This window comes from Anomalospiza imberbis, chromosome 3 (assembly GCF_031753505.1).
Source record: "Anomalospiza imberbis isolate Cuckoo-Finch-1a 21T00152 chromosome 3, ASM3175350v1, whole genome shotgun sequence".
Classification (NCBI taxonomy): domain Eukaryota; kingdom Metazoa; phylum Chordata; class Aves; order Passeriformes; family Viduidae; genus Anomalospiza; species Anomalospiza imberbis.
Window position 1 is genome coordinate 110,398,897 of NC_089683.1, and position 19,606 is coordinate 110,418,502.

At 41.3% G+C, this 19,606-nt stretch overlaps 1 protein-coding gene across 4 annotated transcripts in view; it reads left to right on the top strand.

Annotated features, from left to right (window-relative positions):
• Positions 1-346: 346 nt before the first annotated feature.
• The window catches only part of PELI1 (pellino E3 ubiquitin protein ligase 1), a 43,010-nt gene continuing 23,750 nt past the window's right edge, over positions 347-19,606 (top strand). Inside the window, exon 1 of one of the 4 annotated variants that reach the window (XM_068186390.1) lies at positions 347-642. Coding sequence is in view for 1 of the 4 variants with exons in the window: in XM_068186389.1 (XP_068042490.1) it covers positions 12,650-12,704 (55 nt within the window). In the remaining 3 variants the exon portion in view is untranslated. Of the gene's footprint in view, positions 643-1,362; positions 1,415-12,548; positions 12,705-19,606 lie in introns of those variants that run through there. The other 3 variants (XM_068186393.1, XM_068186391.1, XM_068186389.1) reach the window with 3 other exon arrangements.

Genomic DNA, 19,606 nt, shown 5'->3' on the forward strand with positions numbered 1-19,606 from the left:
CACAGGTGTGCGGGCACACGGACACACACACACACCTGCACGCAGGTGTGCGGGCACACGGACACACACACACACCTGCCCACAGGTGTGCGGGCACACGGACACACACACACACACCTGCACACAGGTGTGCGGGCACACGGACACACACACACACCTGCACACAGGTGTGCGGGCACACGGACACACACACACACCTGCACACAGGTGTGCGGGCACACGGGCTGCGCTCAGCGCGGGGCGGGCTGACGGGACTACAACTCCCGCCATGCCCCGGGGCGGGCAGGGGGCGTGGCCCCGCTCGGCCCCGCCCCGCCGGTGTGGCGCGCGGCGAGGCGGGGCGGGGGCGGCGCGCGGCGCTCGGTGTGAGGGCGGCGGAGCCGGCGGCGTTCATCGGCATCGGCTTCTTCTCCCCGGCCGCTTCTCGGCAGCTGCTGCCGCTGCTCCCCGCTCTGTGGCTCGCAGCACCGGCCCGCCAGAGCCCTGCCGCCCGGAGGTGAGCGCTCTGAGGCTTCTTCCCTTGTCGCGCAGTCGGACCTATCGCCCTCCGCGCGGCCGTGAGGAGGCTGAGGCTGCCCCTTCCCCCCGCTCCCGGCCTGCCGGCGTGGGCTGCCTCTTCTGCCCGTTCCCTTCCTCCCCGCGGTGAGTATCGCGCCTGTCGCGACACGGCCCCGTCCGCGCGCCGCTGTCGGAGGGGTGGGGGGCCTGCCCGGGGCCTGCCCCTTTCTGCCTTCCCCGGCTCCTTCCTCCCTCCCGCCGCCCTGCGCGCTTTGTACTGCGCCGCGCAGGGCTCCCTTGTTCTGGTTATTTCTAAAAAAAAAATCTCCGCTATTTTTTTTCCCCCTCCGGGTTTGGGAAGTTTTTTGTCTTATTTTATTTTATTTTTTTGTTTAATTTTTTTTTTTTTTTTTTTTTTTTTTTTTTTTTTGCCTCCCACCCACCCGGAGTTGGCCCCGCTCTGGGGCTGAATGTGCTGGGGAAGCTCTTTGTCATGGAGCGGCTGCCGAGCTGTCTGCCCTCGGGAAAAACATCACTTAAAAAAAAAAATAGGAAAAAACAAAAGTCGCTCAATACTTGAACACCAGGGTTCTGTTGAATTCGGGGATGGATTTTTTTTTTAATTTTTTTTTTTTTCGTGGAGGTGGCGGTATATTGTATATTTTTGGGGGGGTAAGAGCGAGTTTTCCCCCCGCCAAGTCCATTGATCGCAGCCTCCCGTGCCGGAGCGCGGAATAGGAGCAGCACGCAGGCGGGTGACAACAAAACAAAGGGAGATTTTGTTTGGCTGTTGTTAACCTGAAAGATCTTGGTGGGAAAGCTCGCTTCTTTTTCTTTGGATTTTTTTTTTTTTTTAATCTTTAGCTCTTCCAAATTTGATGTTGTTTTACTCTGGAAAAATCTGGCTGGGCGGTGGGTGAGTTGTGTCTTTAATTTTAAGCCTCTTGGGGGAATTGCAGGGTTCCTCTCCCATCTCCTCAGCCCTGGCTCTTTTGTGAGCAGCCAGCCGTCCAGCGCAACTTGTGTCCGGTTTTTCTTTTCACTCTTGTTTTCACCTAGTTCAATAATAGGTTTTCAGGACGATCTAGTACGAGGGGGACATTTCTGCCTGCAGCCGCTGTAGAGAAGATATTCAAAAGGCAGAGGAGAGAAGGAGCAGTTGTGTTTTTAGCTGAATAATTTTCCTCTGATAAAGGGTATATTTTAAAGCAGTTACATTTTTATACCGGAAGCATTTTTCTTGCCCCCCACCCCCCTTGTTTTTGTTTTAACTGCCTCTTCAAAAACTGCATCTACTTCACCTCTGCAAAATGCAGCTTCTGGAATACATGCGAGCAAAAAGCAGTCTGGCTGTAATGCTGGTGTTTCTGGCCTTAAAGGCTATCCCTTTTTGTTTTTTTGTTTTTTTGTTTTGTTTTTTTTTTAATCTGGGACTCCTCTGCCTTGGAAAAACACTACTTGGTAAAGAAAATTACAAAGCCTTTCAGCCATAGCTAGAAGCTGGAGCTTCTGCATCTGAAGGACGATGGGTTTGGGTTTTTTTTTAATTTTTCATTTTGAATGCGTATGGGAGGCGGGGGGAGACCCGGGGAAAAAAAAAAGGCCGTTTCCGGTTTCTGTTCAGCAGCCTTTCGATTTTTTTTTCCCACAAAGAAGCAGCCAGATGACCTGTTGATGATACGTCTTCAGTCGGTTTTTGTTCCAGAAGGCGCCTGTAGGTTAGTGGAGGTGAACAGGCTGCCCAGATCTCCGGTTGCATGTGTTGTTGTGTGGCTTTGTCATGTTTTAGGCTGACAGTTTTGGAGTGAGTAATGTGGAGCTAAAGTTCAGACGTCTGCCCGGGATCCTTCCCCCTTTCCTCTCCACCACAGTCCTTTCCCACAAGAAAAAGCATGGTTTCGTGAAAATTGAGCATCGGTAGTTGGAAAATTAGGCTCTCTCTTGGTGCTGTGCAAGAGAGGTGTCCTAACTCTTTGAAGTCGTGTGAATGGCCTGGCAGGAAGCTTTAGGAATGCATTTTGGTTGTATGTAGGTTGCTACTGGGTACCTTTAAGCTTCAACATCTCCTGTTTCAAATGAATTAAACATGTAGGAGCACCTACTGTTAGCTGAGTAAAGTCGTGTAACGTGTGCCTCATGAATGTTTCCGTTCTTACTAAACACTGGGATGTATTTCTCAACAGAGCAGGTCACTGTGCTAGTGCTCATCTTAGACATTAACATTTTGAGTAACTACTAGTGTAATTTCAGTTAAAGAAGAATTTAATACATTACCTTTGCTACAAACATTTTGTATTTTGGAGGCAATATTGGTTTCTATTAAGAAACCAGGTGTGGAAAATGGGATCTTTTCACTTCAGCATTTATAGCTAGTGGCTGAGTTTGTAGTTACAAAATAGAGAATCATGTGCTTGGAGCCAGTGGTATTTAAAACTCTTATTCATTTGTAAGGAGCTAATTACAAGTATTTTTTGATATAAAATGTCAATTGCTTAGCAATTTCTGCTGGATGCCAGTAATTGGAGGTGCTTGTTGTGGGCTGGTCACTGTGTGCCTTTCTGGTTAGATTGTGAAAATTTTGACTGACCATCAGGATGAAAAAGTCCAGCTCTTTTGCCTCATAGACATTCATGCCTTAAAATCCAGATTTACAAGTGTGCTGGCAAACTGTCAAAGGAAATGACGGCAAAGACATGGGATAGGAAGTAGGTCGCGCACCGCTGGATGCTGCTGAGTTTCAGCGGAAAAAACGTGAGCATGTTTCCATCTGATCTTGTTTCTGTTTCCTTTCAATCTGCTGGTTAGCAGGATGCACCAGGAAGTGTCACACTGCTACTGCAGTTCCCCAGTCCTACTGAAATTAATATTGCATCTCCAGTCAGGCCCAGTTTGTCAACCTGGGGGAAAAGATTAATGGGGAAAAAGGTAAAATTGCAATTTACTTATGAAAAGTTGTGACTGTTGGGCAAAATTTAAGTGGCTCTGTGCCTCTCAGGAGGTGGTGGGCAGCTCGTGGGATGCATTTCCCTGTCCCTATGCTGCTGTAGGCTCTCCAGTGGTTGCTTTGAGGGTGGGCTGGGCCAATAAGGTAGCATCATGGCACGTTTTTTTATAGCCTTAATGTCTTGTAATGGTAATTAATAGTTACAGGTGATTGTGTTTCTTGTTCAAAATGTTTGAATGTATGTATTCAAAAGCCTGCCTTTCAAGTTAAAAAAGATGGAAGCTCTTTTTCCTGCTAGAAATTGTCCTGAAACTTCAAAAAAAGAGCAAGTTCTACCTTGTTTCTGACTTCTGCTAAAAGTAGTAAAAATTTTTTGACAATAACTAGATTTGCAGAAAAATGACAGTCTTGCACACTCCGAGTATGTTCTTTTACAAGTATCCTGTATTTACATTGGCTTGAAAAGAAGCTTTTTCTTCAAGTAGGCAGAGGTTCTTGAGTGCTTTGCACGAGCGAGTGCACGGCTTTTGGGCTACCTTGGTGAGCCCTGTGCCATGGCCTTCTTTTACTGACCCTTGTGATGTGATTTGGAGCACCAAATGTTCCTAGCTGCTCAAAGTGACCTTTCTGGAATAACCCTGTAGTGATGAACGATTGTGAAATAGCTAATTTGAAACTACAGGCTTTGCAGGAAAAAGCTGTTGTCCTCTGCTGGCACCCTGTGCTGGAGGTAGGTGTTCATCAATACCAGTCCTGCTCCAGCAATGTCTTCTGGCTGCCGTGTGAGGTGGCATTTGGGGACGTGGGCTCAAGTGTGAACGAGTCAGCAGCTTGTTTGGTTGAGTCTGAATGCAGTGCTTGGGTGGGAGTGTTTGGTTAAGGATTGATGGTATCCTCTGGAGCCTGCCATGCAGGAGCACGGCTCAGTTCAGGAACAGGTAATAAAAGTTAATCTGCTGACCTTGGTTTTAATCCATGCTGCTGGATTTAATCACAGTGACTTGAATGCCACCCATGGCACTTATGTAAATGCTGAATTTTGGGCTTGAATCTCGTACTCGAGAGCAGAGTGGACTAAACCTTGCAGTGAATTTCTGGCTGTGGTTTCAGGATTGGGAGTATCCTATAATTTTACTCTTCTAATTAAAGCTATATTGCAGTTTTTAGATGAGGAGCGGTCAAAACATCTTACTCTGGTCCAGTAATTATATTCCTGTCAGGAAGAGGATTTGTTCAATTCACACTCACTTTCCTTGTTCACCTGGATGTGTTGTAGAAGGCTTGGGATATGTTTCAAAATGCTCTTGGTCTGCCTTGATGTTACCTAGACAGCCATGCCACCCAGATTTCTATGCCAGCCTTGTTTGTAGAAGTTAATTGCATAAATGTGTTTTTAGAAGGGAGAAAAGCATTCCTTTTGAGAAGTTTTTTTTTTTTTTTAATAGTACAGAGATATTTGGGGCAGGGAGATGCTGGTCTGGCTACATCAGGGTGTGTGTATATGTGTGAACAGCAAGGAGGCTATTGAAAGGCTGTAGTTAAAAAGCCCCAAACCAGAAATTATCTCTGGAATATTTTTTTGTTATGGTTAAGATTGGTTGATAATATGAATAGCTGCTAGATACTATTTCGTGGCTTTATTGAGATTTTGTGTGACTGGGATATATGAATGTGTAGCTACTTGCAGGTTATGGGTTTGGAGTAAGTTAGTCAAGTAGGATTCTCTGAGGGATAGTTTGTTAGAGCTAGGACTTGAAGATACAAAACGAAAAAACCACCCCAAAGTAACCAAAACCCAGAAAAATAATAAAACACAAATCCCTGCCTAGCTAGAATTTTCTTTTAAGTAGACCACCATTGATTGGTTTTTTCCTTCCATTGCCAATTGATTCATCTGTCTGTATGTACTTAGCTGCTTGTATTTCAAGTTTGTAATGTTTCTGTAACTATATAACCCTCTGGGTTTCATTACAAATTCATAAAAATACTCTTTTCTGAGCTGGGGTACCTATTTTCCTTACTTCATGGACAAGGTAGGGAATAGAGATTGAATTTGAAGGCACTGATTTGTTTTTTGTTGAGAAGACTGTTGAGATTTGACATAAGGCCTGCAAGAATTTGTGAAGGCATAGTGAGAAGAAACTTGGTGGTGTGATTTGTACATCTCACACTGTCCTGCTTGTCTCTTCAGTGTTTATGCTTAATTATCAGAACCATGTAGTGAGCAACTGGAAAGTTGCAGCTGTTGGATTAGTTTGTCCCTGCCAGCTTATCCCCATGGATGGTGACCCCTTGATCTGGGCCAAAACCACTAATGGTGGCTTCATTGTTCTTTGGGTCAGGGCAGTTAAACTGGCATCTCTGGGTTAAATCTAGCTTGAAACTTTTCACCCCGCTGGTCATCTTTGCCCAGGAACTGATCAGTGATGTCTGGAACAGCCTGCAAGGCACCTGGGTAGAATTGTGGGCTTTAGGAAAGGCAGCTGGTGTGCCTGTGCAGCATGCACTTAGGGCCCCCTTAAACATCACCTCCTTTGGGACACTGTAAGACAAGGTTTAACTAGTCACAAAGTTAGGCTTGGGGTTCCAAATGTTTGTAGTTGCTTTCTTTGTGTCAAGATCATGCCTTTCCAAAGTGCCCGCTTTCTCTGTTCCCAGGTCCTTCTGTTTTTAATAGTCTAGCAATATTAAACAGTAAGGACTTGATTTTTAAAATCATACAAGCTTGGGTACTGCATCTGTGTTTTCTTTATCCTAAGACAAATGGTTCGTGTTAAATGATAAAAGTCGTCCCGGAAGAATATCTGCTAAGAAATCTCAAGGCTTCTCTTCTCTTTTAAGTGTTAATATGTATACTGAGATTTTTGTCTCATGCTACCTTGATATCCTGTCCACTTATCTGAAGCAGTTGTAGTTCCATGTAATATTTTTACAAGAATAATTATTGTCTTTATCGTGATTTAACACAAGTTTCAACAGGGAAACTAAGCAATAATCCTTATGTCAGATCATGGAGCTGAGCTGTTTATTTGGTATGAGGTTAGAGGTAAAAATGCACAATTCATCATGTATGGAGGCTTATTATAAGTAATTAACTTACTTTTAAAGAACTTGTTGATCAATTTGCTTTTTTAATGCACCTCTTGGGCTAAACTGCTATATTCTAAAAATGTCAGTTCTGTCATTTCCCACTAATTTTTTTCTTTTTTTTTTTTGGTTTGGTTTAATTTTTTTCCTGAGCCACTTCAAGTACTCTGAGGAGTGCTCAATGTGGAAGAAAATAAATGCAGGTAGATATGTGAGTTGCTGTGTTCAGATTGCTGCTGTACTTTAAGGTTAGCCGAAGATGACTTTGAAATTCTGTGCTGCAGTGCAAGAGAGTAAAGTGGCTTCAACCCTGACTAATATTGGAGGTAGGGTATGTGCTCCCTCTTGGATGTGGATCTGACTCCTTTTTGCTGGGCAACTGCCATCTTTTGAATTTAGGAACATGCTACAAAGTCTTCTGATAGAAACTGGGAGAGTTCCTCCTTTTGTAGGAAACCAGAGTAGTTGACTTCTATTTGAGAAGCCAGAGTTATGGACTGTTCAGTCAATACTGCTATTTTCATCTTCATGATCAAACTTTAATTAGGTTTCAGATTTAGGATGATGCTTTCAGAAGTCCACAAAAAACTGTATCATGCCCACAAGTGGCATGAGCACACTGTTTGTGCAGTTGAATAGTTACAAGCGGAGAGGATAATAGTTCAGCTGTAAAGTAAGTCATTGTGGTAACACCTAATTTCAGCAGCCACTAGTTGTGGGCATATTTATTTAGTGTACTTTCAATGAAGAGCTGGGAGACAACCAGCTTGAATGGCCTGAAACTTAGAGACAGTCAGTTAAAAACTGCTTTTTAACAGGGCAAAGGTGTAACAGCTCTTCAGTAGGTAGTGCAGAGAACCAGAAGGCCCAAGAGCAGACACTTAATGTTTCATTTGTTCTTTTTCTCATGTGATAATGTTGAGGCAGATTTGTGATGGTGCTGCTGACACTTGAGATAAACTGCTTCCTGCTCCAAACTGCTGTCCTTGTGCCTGTTAAAGTTAAAAGATTGTGTTTTAATATACATACATACATATATATATATACACACACATATCATATCATATCATATCATATATATTTATAACTGCACTTTGTACCCTGGGATTAGACAGGTGATCACCCCTTTGTGCTTAGATGACTTTCATGGCCAAGTCATCATCTCTTGATTCCTGTGGTGGGTGGATCCATCATACTGGATCTTCGTTCTTTTTCTTTTTTTTTTTTTTTTTTAATAATAAGGTAATTGCTAGGCTGCTGGTAGCCTTCATCAATTGGTTTAGTATTTATTAGGTGAAATATCATTCGAGTTGAGTTTTCCCTTTTGGTGCAGAGTGAGCTGTTGCCTGTTGGGTGAGGTTTCGGTGAACTGCTCAAGGTTGTTCCTGAGGGCTGGAGTGTACCGTGGTGAGAGAAACAGCTTGGTGGGGTTTTTTCTCTTCTCTATTTTAAAAGAAGTGATGTATTACTGTATTAAGGCTGTCAGCCACCTGCTGAAGTTGAGGAACTCAACTTGATTGTGCAGGCAAATAAATGCACAAATAGCTTTTATTTTTATCCATTTTTTTTCCTTGCACGTGTGCATATTTATGCAGTCAGTGCTGTGGCCAGTATTTCAGCTTTGTCAGAGGGTTTCTGAGCAGCAGATGTGAACATAGGGTAGGTTCTTGTCCCTCTCACTGCTGGCTGAGAAAGGTCAGGGAGCTCTAGTAGAAAATGTGGGCTTATAAACCATTTGTGACTTAGATACAGCAACTACTTCTGAATTCCTATGCCAGTATATATAGGCTATTTAAGTTTTTCCTCACTGAAATAAGCATTCCCATATATCACTCTTCTGAGATTTGTACAGACAGCAAGAGGAACCTCTGCCCCAAGAGGGGAAGTGTTACAAGAATTTTTGTTGCCTTTCCCTTACTCCCCTAACTTTGTGGAGGGACTCATCCAAGTTGTCAGTGTATAAACAGGAGCAGAGAGAGGAGCCTGATCCAAAAGGTGAGAGAAGAGTTAATGCTTATTTTAAAGCCAAGAGAGACCATAGGGAGGAGTGAACATTATCACGATAATAATCACGTGACTGGTTTCTTTCAGTCTCTTGAGTCCACAATAGCAAGTATTGTGGACATTCTGCTATTATTTTACAGCTGTTAATGAGGAAGAGTAACAGATTTATCTGGATGCTTTATGTATTTCATAACCTCAATCACCAAGAAATAGCAGCTTTAAAGATTCAGATAGTGCTTGGCTAACATGTCGAGTGAGATGGCATGAGAAGTTTCTTGCCTCACTTTGGGCTGGTGTCAAGTGTAGCATTGCCTATTTCTTTTTCTCTTGCTGCTCCAGTTTCCCAAGGCAGGGCTGCGGCTGAGACGTAACAAAGCTGGAATTGTGCTCTACTCTCCTGTTCAGCTAGGAAAGAGCACAGGACATAGGAGATGGCAGGGAGAGGAACCTGTGTGCTGAGATGGTGCAGGATGTCTCCAAAGCCCCAGATGGATGTTAGGCTTGTCTTTTGTTTTTTGTCCTTCTTTTAAGAAAGGTAAGGAACTCACAGGTGTGTTGATGCTCAGTTTGTTAATGTTTGGAGTCTGCTACAGCAATGCAAGTAAGTATTCAGTTACTAATCAAACCTTCCTCTGCTTTGAAGCATATAAGCTAATGAAGTACCAACAAATGTGAAGGTGGCTGAAAAAAATGATAGTGCAGCATGAGTTCCCCGAGTTCAGGCTTCCCATTTTTCTTCTGCTTTCACTGTGTCAGATGTTTAGAAGTGTCAACATGATTGAGGACCAGGTAGAGAGCTTACGTGAGGCACAAACCTGATGCTGAGCAGGGAACCACAGTGTTTTGGAATGTGGGGAAGTTTAACATCTGTTTGTAACCTTTTGTCACAAGTGGAAGGGATTATAGAATGACAAATAGTGATTATTTACCAATGGGCATGGGTTCCATTTGGCATTGCACAAAGCATGCCAATTAGATTTAATAAAAACGTTCCCCCAGAAAGATCACCTTGATTTAATTTTTCTTCAGATGCATAAAGTAGAAACGAACTGAGGCTCTCTGTTTGTTCTTTAAAGACTGAATGCTGTATTTCTAGCTCTTGGCAGACATTGTCCACAAGTACTTCATGTTCCATTGGGCTTATGCCAAATTTAATGTACCGTGTGTACTGAAAGCATCAAAACCAGACTTACTTTAATTTTAGATTTTACAGTTACTGTTATTGATTTTTCTTAGAGCTGTTCCATCCAATCTGCTATCATCTTAATTTTTTTCCCTGCAGGAGTTTGGGGAAGAACCATGACAGTCTTTATTTGTGTGGCTAGGGACTGTTTGTGTCAGTGAGAGCTCTGCAGTGGCCCCTTTCTCCATTTGTAGAAGCTAAATCAGCAAACTGCATTATTTGTGAACTCTTTCCTTCAATACTGACTGATCTGTTGTGACTGAGGACAGTGTTAAAAGCAGAGTCTGTCAACCATGTTTCAAGAAACTTTATTTTAATAAAATCTCGAGACAGGAAGCTGAACATACCAAAAATAGTGAACTTTGATTTTTCAGCACTTCCATGCTGTATGAATAGAAAGAAGCCTGACAGAAAGACCTTGGACTCCGAAGAGACAAAAAAGGGATGAGGTAGGGGAGAGAAGCAGAGCACAAGTAGGAATTATGGTAGGTAGACAAAGAGAGGAAGGAAATAACTGAGGAAAAGAATAGGATATAGTGCAAAACTGCCAAACAGTATGGGCTGGAGTGTTTGTAATGCTGCACTCCTCAGGTCTGCTGATCCCTGCCTGACAGCTGTGTCTGCTGGCCTCAAATTTTGGCTGTTCATCTTTTTCTTTTCAACCCTCAAGGCCAACTAGCTGTGCATAAGCCAGGTGGCTCATAGCACGCAGAGTGGAACAGGATTCCCCTCCATTGTGTTGATGTGGAGCAGCATGGCATTCAGTGAAGCCTGGGTTTTCCCTTTCACTCCTCCTGCTGAGGCTGCTTTTATTAAGTGGCAGTCTGTTCTGGTTTCTGCTCTGCAACTCTAGCAGAGGGTGAAGTTGCTCAGTGCTTCAGAGACCTACGGCTAAGTGAGGGAGTCCCTCTTGATAGACAGAGACTTAAAATTGCAATGAGTTCTACATCCCCTGTTAATAATAACCCTTGTAGTTCAACTGTGTGGGAATTCCAAGTTAGTTTGTATTGTAAGCTTAACCATGGCAGTTGGTGGTTTTGCTTGCCTCACTCTTACGCTGAAGTACTGAGCATGGTTTTTAGTCAGGTGTCTAGGTCTCAGCCAGGGTTTATGTTTCAGACTTTAATCAGCATCTCTGAGATGAAGTAGTCTTTGGGAATGTTACTTAAGCTTTGGCAATCTTCAGATATTATCTCACACTCTTCAGAGACTGTATTTTGTGACCTACACCTGTCTTCTGATTCCACTCCATGTACCTGAGTCTCTGCTGGGGGCTGTTCAGTTTCCACAGGCTATATTTGCTAGGCAGTGTCAGAAGATGTTTTCCCATCATGCAACCAAGTGACCAATTCAGAAGAATTGTTGGTGGAAGAATTTTCCAGCTGGACCATGAACCTGTGTTAATGTTGGTGCATCCCAGGTTTTATTGTAGCGACTGATTATGGAGGTACCTTGCATTAATGTGAGCAGACAAAATACTGCCCTGTGAAGAAAAGAAGTGTATAGGAAAAGACTAAGCCTTGATGAAGACAGAACTATAGGTTGTTCCAAGTGTGTTTTTGTAACTGAGAGAGAATTTTAATTTTTTCATTTGTTGCTGTTACTATGCTTGTTTTCAAGCTTAATTTTACAACATCCTTCATATAAGCTTAGTTTTAACTCCATATTCATGCTAATAAGATTATTGCTGTGCTAAGCAGTCTTTTACTGATGAGTATAGCTTCTGTTACTTCAAAGAACAAAAGAAGTTGAATACAAGAATGAGTATACAGAAAACAAAATTAGCTCTAGTTAAAAATGGGAGTAAATTTTCCTTGTTTTTCAAGATTTAACATAGCTTTTAAGTACTGCTCAGAAATAAATTCTTATTTCCTGTTATCTCATCATTAATTAGTCCATGCATTTACAGATACACAATTTTAATATTTTTCTGGAAATTACACAGTCATATGGAAGGTGGTCCCAACTCTTGGTTCTTTTCATCTGATCAGGTGCACTTGTCACTGAGTAAATCCAGTTGAGAAACAGCCTTGGAGGGTGGGTCTGTGGAAATCACAGTTGTGCAGAACCTTGTGCCATGTAGCTGCCAGGCCACAGGCAGGTCTGCTGCTATTGCAGGCAGCAGTGCTTTATGCCACCTTAAAATTGTTTAACTGCAGAATGTGTTCCTGCTATATGTTAGCAAATGATTTCAGGCATTCCTGCAGTCATGCAAATAGGGGATAAATAATTGCTTTGTTATGCAGGGCTTCTGTCTTTGCATGCAAAGCCCGTGCCTCTGTGCTCGTGGCCAGGTTTGTCAATGAAGAGAAGAATTTGGAAGGGAACTCTGGAGTTCATGTGGTCCAAGTCCCCTTACTCTAAGTAGTTTGAAGTTAAAGCCAATGCTTTCATCCCTTTATTTTGCATGGTTTTGAATAACACACAGCTAGGGTGTCTGCTGACAGCACTTTTCTAATGCTTACCTGCAACTGGCAGTCTTCTGTAAATGTAAAGCTATGACTTATCCAGTATAATTCCAGAAGGCATTCTTAAATTTCAGTAAATTCTGAGCGTACCAACTGGCAACTGAATTCCCTCAATGTTGAAGAACTGAGCATTTGAATTGCTTTGCACTAGGAGTACTGACTGGAGAGAGGGAGGTATGCTGTGTTCAAGGACACGTTTATTCTGGGGACACTGAGCCAACCTCTAGGAAACCATTCTTTACAGTGGCTGTGAGTGAGAGGTGCATCTCCTACCTGTGCCTCTGCCAGCTGACACTTGCAAATTGCTGATGTCGATGGGGCTTAACCATGTGGTCTCACTCTGGCTTTCTCTCGCAGTGTTGAAAATCGTTGTCCTGTGTGCACTAGCAGCTAACTGAGCTCAGCTCACTGTTGACAGCCACCATCATCAACAGGTCCCTTTCCCTCTGCGCGTGAGGCTTGGTTATGTACCGTAAATCCAAGTGGAAGCGCGGGTACAATCTCGAGGGGCTTGGACACGGTGAGTTTGCATCTGCACAGATGTTCTACAAGAACAAACTTCTTTACTTGCCCATGAACTTCTTTTCAAATTTTTCATCTAGAGACTTTGGTAACTACTTCTAGAGTCCCTTTCAAATAGAGCTTTTATTTACCTCTGGGAGATTTTGATTGAGATAAGCTGCTAAAAGTACAAGTGTAGAACAATACAAACTACTTCTATTGTTTTGCTGTAACTATCTGTAAAGATATTGTTCTCTAATCACTATATTTTTTTTTTAATAAGTGGAAGAGAATGCTTTAAGTAGTTCATTGGATAATATCTCTCTACAGCAACCACAGCTTTTATAAAATGCAGATTATTATATTCGTGACATGCCTACTAAACTGTGTCAAATTTACTTTCTCATGCCCTGATGTTGGCTTTCTACCTAAGGTTATTTCCACAGGCTCTGATACAATATTTACTGCCTGATGAGAGTGATACCTTCTCCATCTCATCTCTCTAGATTTTGCACACACATAGCTCCCCCTCCCCACATCTGAGCTATGCAGTCCTTGGCCTGTCTTAACTCCAGACCTGCTGACCAGAGCTTTTCCATGAGCTGAGTTTTCTCCCTAACTTGAGAGAAACAAATTAATTGTGGGAGTTTCCTTAGAGGTTCAGGGAGCTGTGCCTTGAGTTTTGTTATTAGACTGACTGTATATCCTTCTGATGTGGTAGGCTTAAAATTCTTGCATTGCTTTCTGTAGCTTTGCCTGTGAATGTATCTGTGGCTTGTTCTTTTTCCTTAGCCCTCTGGTTTGAGGACAGCAGCTGCTGCCTTCTCTCAGTATTGCTTGAACCAAAGTAGTAGCGTGGTGTTGTGAGAACATCAACTTTGGCTTGCTTAGACCAGTTTTCAAGTGGAGTTAATGTTAGTGAAATTGAGAGTACAACCTCAAGTACAAAGGGTGTGATTAATAGTGAGAGGACTTTTGGCATTTAACTTTGAAAATGTTTATGGTTTTATTTTACATCTTAGGGCATTGGAGCAAATAGGCATGAGATGCTAATCATAATAATGTTTTTCATGATCAAAGCTATCAGTACTTCAATGGCTGCTATTTCTGTTTCAACTGCCAAAGTCCTGAAACTAGTTATGAGCAGTCAGTATTGGTGGTTAACAGCCTGAAACATTTTAGATATGGGAAATACCACTGCGTTATTCAATATGAGTTTGCTGACTTGAATTCATGCTGCATATCTATTTTAGTTTTTGATCAGCCCTGTATTTCACTGTGCCTCTTGATTTTCTGTCAAGTTTCTATCATGAGTGAGTTCTTAGTCCAAAATTCCTTATCTCTGCCAGTATGTTTCAAGGGGAAGCTCAAGAGGTAGTGCAGTATGGTCTAGACCTTTACAAGTAACGTAGGCTTACAGCTTTGTTTTATGAACTTGAGAGTCTTGTTGGAAAATGCATTAGGAAGAAGTTTTTATCTAATGAAACATGGTGGTCAGAGAGGACTTGCTGTGTTCAAGTACTTGTACATAGGCCAAAAACACTTGGAAAAACTTTAGGAAGAGCTGTGAAACACTATTGAAGCTGGTGGCTTGAGAAGCTGGAGGGTACCTGGCATTTAAGTGCTTCATCTCTTCAGAGAAACAGCACACAACTTAAGTACTATACCTGACAGTGAACATTGTCTCTGAGAGCAGTGTCATTATTTTGAAGGTCTGGGGTTTATCCAGAATCAGAGTGGTGAATTAAATTACATGTCCAGTCAAGATTTGCTCTAGTACAGTCTTGCATAGGTAGGCTGATAGTGATCTTGCTTATGCTGCTGAATCCCGTTGCTTTCAGTGCAGCTGAATCCTTACTTAGCTGCATAACTGGGCTCAAGTATCAGGTTTGGTTAAGCTACCTGGTAGATGATGAAAAACAGAATATGGGCTTCAATTCCTTAATTTCTTTTCCTTGCTTAGCATGCTGTTTTTTTTTCCCCCGAACAGTATGCTTAGAAACAAAGTCAGTCCTGATGCTCCTGATGCTCAGTGCAATTGATCATCTGTTCATCAGATGAGCTACAAATCTCAGTTTTATTTTTGTGAAACATTGGGAAGGTTTAATATAGTAACAAAAAGAGAGAAGAGAGAACTGTCTGCTGCTTTGTTACTATGACAGGCAATAATCCTTCCTTGCTGATCAGTACCTTAGCTGTTCCAGCCATGGCGTGATGTAGTTTTATTTTTTTAACAATGGCTTTATTTAGATTATCCTTTTAACTAATGGTTTTGGCACGCTTTAAAAAGACACTTAAGGAAGAGTATCTTGTTGCAGAATTCCAATCTGGGCTAAACTTACAGGCTGCAAGCATTTTTACTTTTTAAAATTTAATTAAAGAATCTCCATTTGTGACTGTAAAAACCATCTTTGGGGCATGTTGAGTTTGCAGGCAGTTACCTGAAAGGCTGAAGTTCTGTCAAAGGATTTGGCTTTCTGTACGCTGGAGCTGGTTTAGATTACTCTGTGCATTTGTGGTTGAACAGAGATTGCATGTTGCTTTCAATTAACAAGAAAGCTTTCCTTATGATCTTTGATTTCAGTTGGCTGCCACTTCTCTGGGTGTTTTGACTGTAATATTTCAATGCCCCTTTGTGTTAGGCCTTCTGTTATCTCTGCTTAACTTTTTATTCTAGACCTTTTTTGTATTCTAGACCTTTAGACCAGTAAAGATAAGTCTTGCTGTTTCAGTGTATACAATCATGGTGGTATTTTTTTTTGGGAGTGAGAATTGCAGCCTTTATTTTTCTTATACAATTTTTATGGTTTAAGTATACTTCTATATTAAAAGTTAAGGAATAAGCACCATGCTATGTCTTTGGGAAACAAAGACATTTATTTAAATGTATTACTAAAATAATTAGTAAGTAACATGTGAGCATTTTCATATTGCTGAATGAGGGAGGATGGCTGGACGAGACAGGACTACTATGAAAAGAATTCCAGTAATTCCTAAACTCCTACCCCTTCATGTTAGGCTCAGTCCTTTTTTTAAAAAGAAGGACCTAGAACAAGTAAAACATATAGCTAGTCCTGCAGCTGGACTTGGGCAAATGCTCGTACAGCAAATGTGAGGATGCTTAGATGTAAGTTTTAACAGCAGAAGCAGTAAAATACAGGTCTCTAGGTCTCTGTCACAAACCTGGGAATGTGCAGTTGTTCCCAAAAGTAGTGCTTTGCTCCACAGGCACCAAGCTCTAAGTCACAGTTCTTGTTGGGCAAGTTTCAGGGCTGAAACTTTATGTCAACAGCTGCATGCCTGCATTTTGCCTATAATATTTACATCAGTCTTTTGAGTAAATGAAGAAAGTGTATCTTATTTCTGATAGAGAGCTACTATAAATGTTAGATTTTAAGCTTAGGCCACTAACTGGTTTTAAAGTGGAGACGTCTATAGAAAATAGGTTTTTTATGCTTACCTGTTTTTGTTGTTGGGTTTTTTTAAATTTTTGTGCAATTTAAATTAAGTCCCTTCCTTCTAACAAGGAAAAAAAGCCTCAGCTTGGAAGTGATTACTAAAAGAAAAATGCTTCTCCTCAGAAAGGAATGAAATTATTGGGGCTGATGTACTCCTCATGTTGGTTTTGTAACATTGTATAGTGTTGATAACATTTCAGAGTGGCTGACATTGCATCTTTTTGTCCTAGTAGTCATGTTTGCACGCAAGGAATACATAATATGAAATTGAGGAGAGCAAGCTTCTGACAGTGCTCTAGTTATTTGTATGGTTCAAGGTTTTTGGGGACATGTAACACACACACTTCCATCAGTGAAATGCTAAAAGTGCAGAATGACTTCAGTGCTTTAAAAAGTTTAGGCACAACAACAACAGTGGCTGCTAAGCCAGAGAAAGTGTTGTCTTTCCTTTATGTTTAGAGAATACCTGTTCTACAGCTGGGGTTGATGTTGGAGTAAGACTGCGTATGCTTGAAAATTTGTTCTGCCACCAAGTTGCATTGAGGCAACACACAGTGAGTGCTATAGGCAGCTGTGATGATCATCCTGACAAACTTGTAGTTTTCATCAAAACTCACCTGACACTTCGTAAAGTCATGCTGGGTGTTTGGTGTCGAATTTGCTCCAATGACTTTGCCATATTTGAAGTTCTTTAGGTTTTTTTTAGCATTTCTGTTGAATAGTTAATTATATAGATGATATTCCTTTAATGTTTGAAGGGTTTTTTGGTTGTTTTGTTTTACTTTGAATTGGCATTGGTCCAGAAGCTTGAATGTATCAGACATCTCTGAGAATCTGGGTAGTGTCGTCTTTACTTGTCCAGGTTGCCCGTGACAGTTCATTACCTTAGAGCTTTCTGCTCTACAAAGGGATGGCAGGAGGCATCACTAAGCACAAGAGTAACTGATGAGAAACAGCAAATTGGATGTGAGCAGGGTTTCTACAAACCTCTATGAATAGGTGTGAACGAGGCACCGCTGAGCTGTGAGTAGCTATTAGCAATTTGAAACACTGTTCACAAACAATATCAGTCGGGACAGGGCCAATCTACCCCGAAAAGCTTGCAGAGATACTTCTGAAGAGCCAGATTTGTTGGAATGAACCGGTCTGCGCTGAATGGCTGACTAAAAAGGGGCAAGTGAAATGGCTTCTCCAGACTAGATTGTTACTGTTAAATTTGCTGTACTAGGAAAACAGGACCTAAGGTTTCCGTGGAAGATACACACACAGGCAGTGAATGGATGAAAATGGAGGCTTCTCTTAATCTCTTTCCCAAGGTTCAGAAAGGAAGAAATCTATACTATATTAACCAGTCAATGTAGTTAATAAATAAGTGGTGCTGTAAATCATGTGAAATTTATTTCCAAACTCTTTAAAGTACTACTGTGTTCTCAATCGTCTGGTACTGTTCAAAAATCACTTAGTTGTGGTGCTGTCAAAACTGCTGGTTTTTTGTGGCTGTATGCTCTTTACAGTGTATTTGCCCAACAGTGTTTCCTATTTCCTGAATGGAAAAATTCTTCTTTGACAGAAAACAAGTAATTCTTTGCACAAAGGCTGCCACTCAAGCTGTACAGGTACAAAGTGCAGAGTACCTGTCCGTGCAGAGGTCATTACTAGAAGAGAGTTTGCAAGTGTGAAGATACTTCTGCATGACAGAAAAACGCCTGAATAAGAAAGAAATGTAGATGTTATTTCATGCTTGTATTAGTTCAAATCTAGCTCTAACTGTTCGAATTTTTTTTTTTTTTTTTGCTTTGGAGGCTTCTCCAGGTAGCTTTTAAATACGAGCTGGTAAGTTCAGAGAGCCAGAGTCCTGGCCAAGATAGAGCTTTAAGCATGGGTTTTTGTTTAATGTTTTGGGGGTTTTTGGGTTTTTTTTTTATTTCAGAAGAAATTGTTGAGCTGTTTGGCTTGAACATTTTATGTCAAGTAAATAAACTATCATTAGTTAATGAAAAATATGCTGACCTTGTGTTCTCAAACCTCAGTTTTAAGAGTCTTAGTTTCTAGGCCAAATTTTGACAGTTTATATTCACACAGAATTCTGCTGTGGAATTCTTTTGGATCACGCAAGAACATTTTTTGTCTTCAGGAGCACTTTCTTTGTTGGTAGAATTACAAAGAGCCAAAGTGCTGCCTTGCTAATGTAATTGCATTAGCGTTTTAATGTGAGGCAGCATCATTGAAAATGCTGGGGCAGTCCACAAAACTACAGCTGAACTTTTTAACACTGCCTCACTTTGGCATTTGCTGGAAAAATGTTCTGCCACAGTGCCTGTCACTATCCCTGTACTCCACCAATCTAAAATGACTTTTATCTTCATCTGCTAAATTTTGTCTGACATATACTGAATAGACAAGAAGCAATACAGATTTCAAATGCAAGGCTCTTTTGAAAACAAACAGATCACTCTCTTAGTACCAAAATGCCTTTGCTTGTCTTTTATGACCCACACTCTTGGGAATATTTCTTCTTCCAGATGTATCTGAAGGCTGTACTAAGTTAAAGTTGCCATATTGAGCTAGATACCTTCCATTATTTAAAGATAACATTTTTCTTTGGACATAGAAAATTGAAAATTTTAAATTAGTGATAACCTTGAGAACCTGCAACTGTAAGTCAAATGTGAAACATAATGATTTCCTTAGCTCTTAATTAAAACCTGACTATATGGTCAGACCAGAGTCCCTTGGTTCCCTATAGAAATAGTACAGCTCCATCTCCATGGCTGAGGTATTCTGTCCTGGGCTTTTTTTGCTGGGAATATATTTGGCACAACAATACCAAATATTGCATGTGACAAAAGCCAGGAGTAGCTACCGGTTGTCCCTTGTACCTCTAAAGAAGTAACTATTTCTGTCTCAGCCAAGGAGTAGAATATAGGGATGGCATCTCTAGCACTGAGCTGCTGCTATTTGGAAATGACCTTCTTTTTTTGTTAGGTGTCAGTGCCTGCATAGAGGTAAAGTGTAACTGTCTGTTTATTTTTATAAGCAATAAACCTCTTACCCAAATTGGATTAGAAGTGTAGGAAGTATTGTGCCTGTATATGCTAAATCATGCATTGCCTATGAGATTAGAAAGGAAAGAAAAAATCTGATCAACTGGCATGGGATTTTTTTTTTCACTGAGCAGTAACAAACTGTGAACGGGCAGGGAGTCCAACACCAGAAGGTATTGGAACTATCCTGTTTGAATTCCTGGCTGTAGGAGGTGATGTACATGAGAACTAAAGTGTGCAAAATGTTAGTTTTGTGTTTATGTATAAATGCAAGTTGTATTAGCATAAAAGTTGGTTCACCATAGTTTTTAAGGGGCAGCTTTTAATGTATCAGGATATATTTCAGTATTCCTCTATTAGAAACCTATTGCATGTGACAAGTAATCAGTTCTTGTTCTCTTGGGTTACTGCCTAAAGTA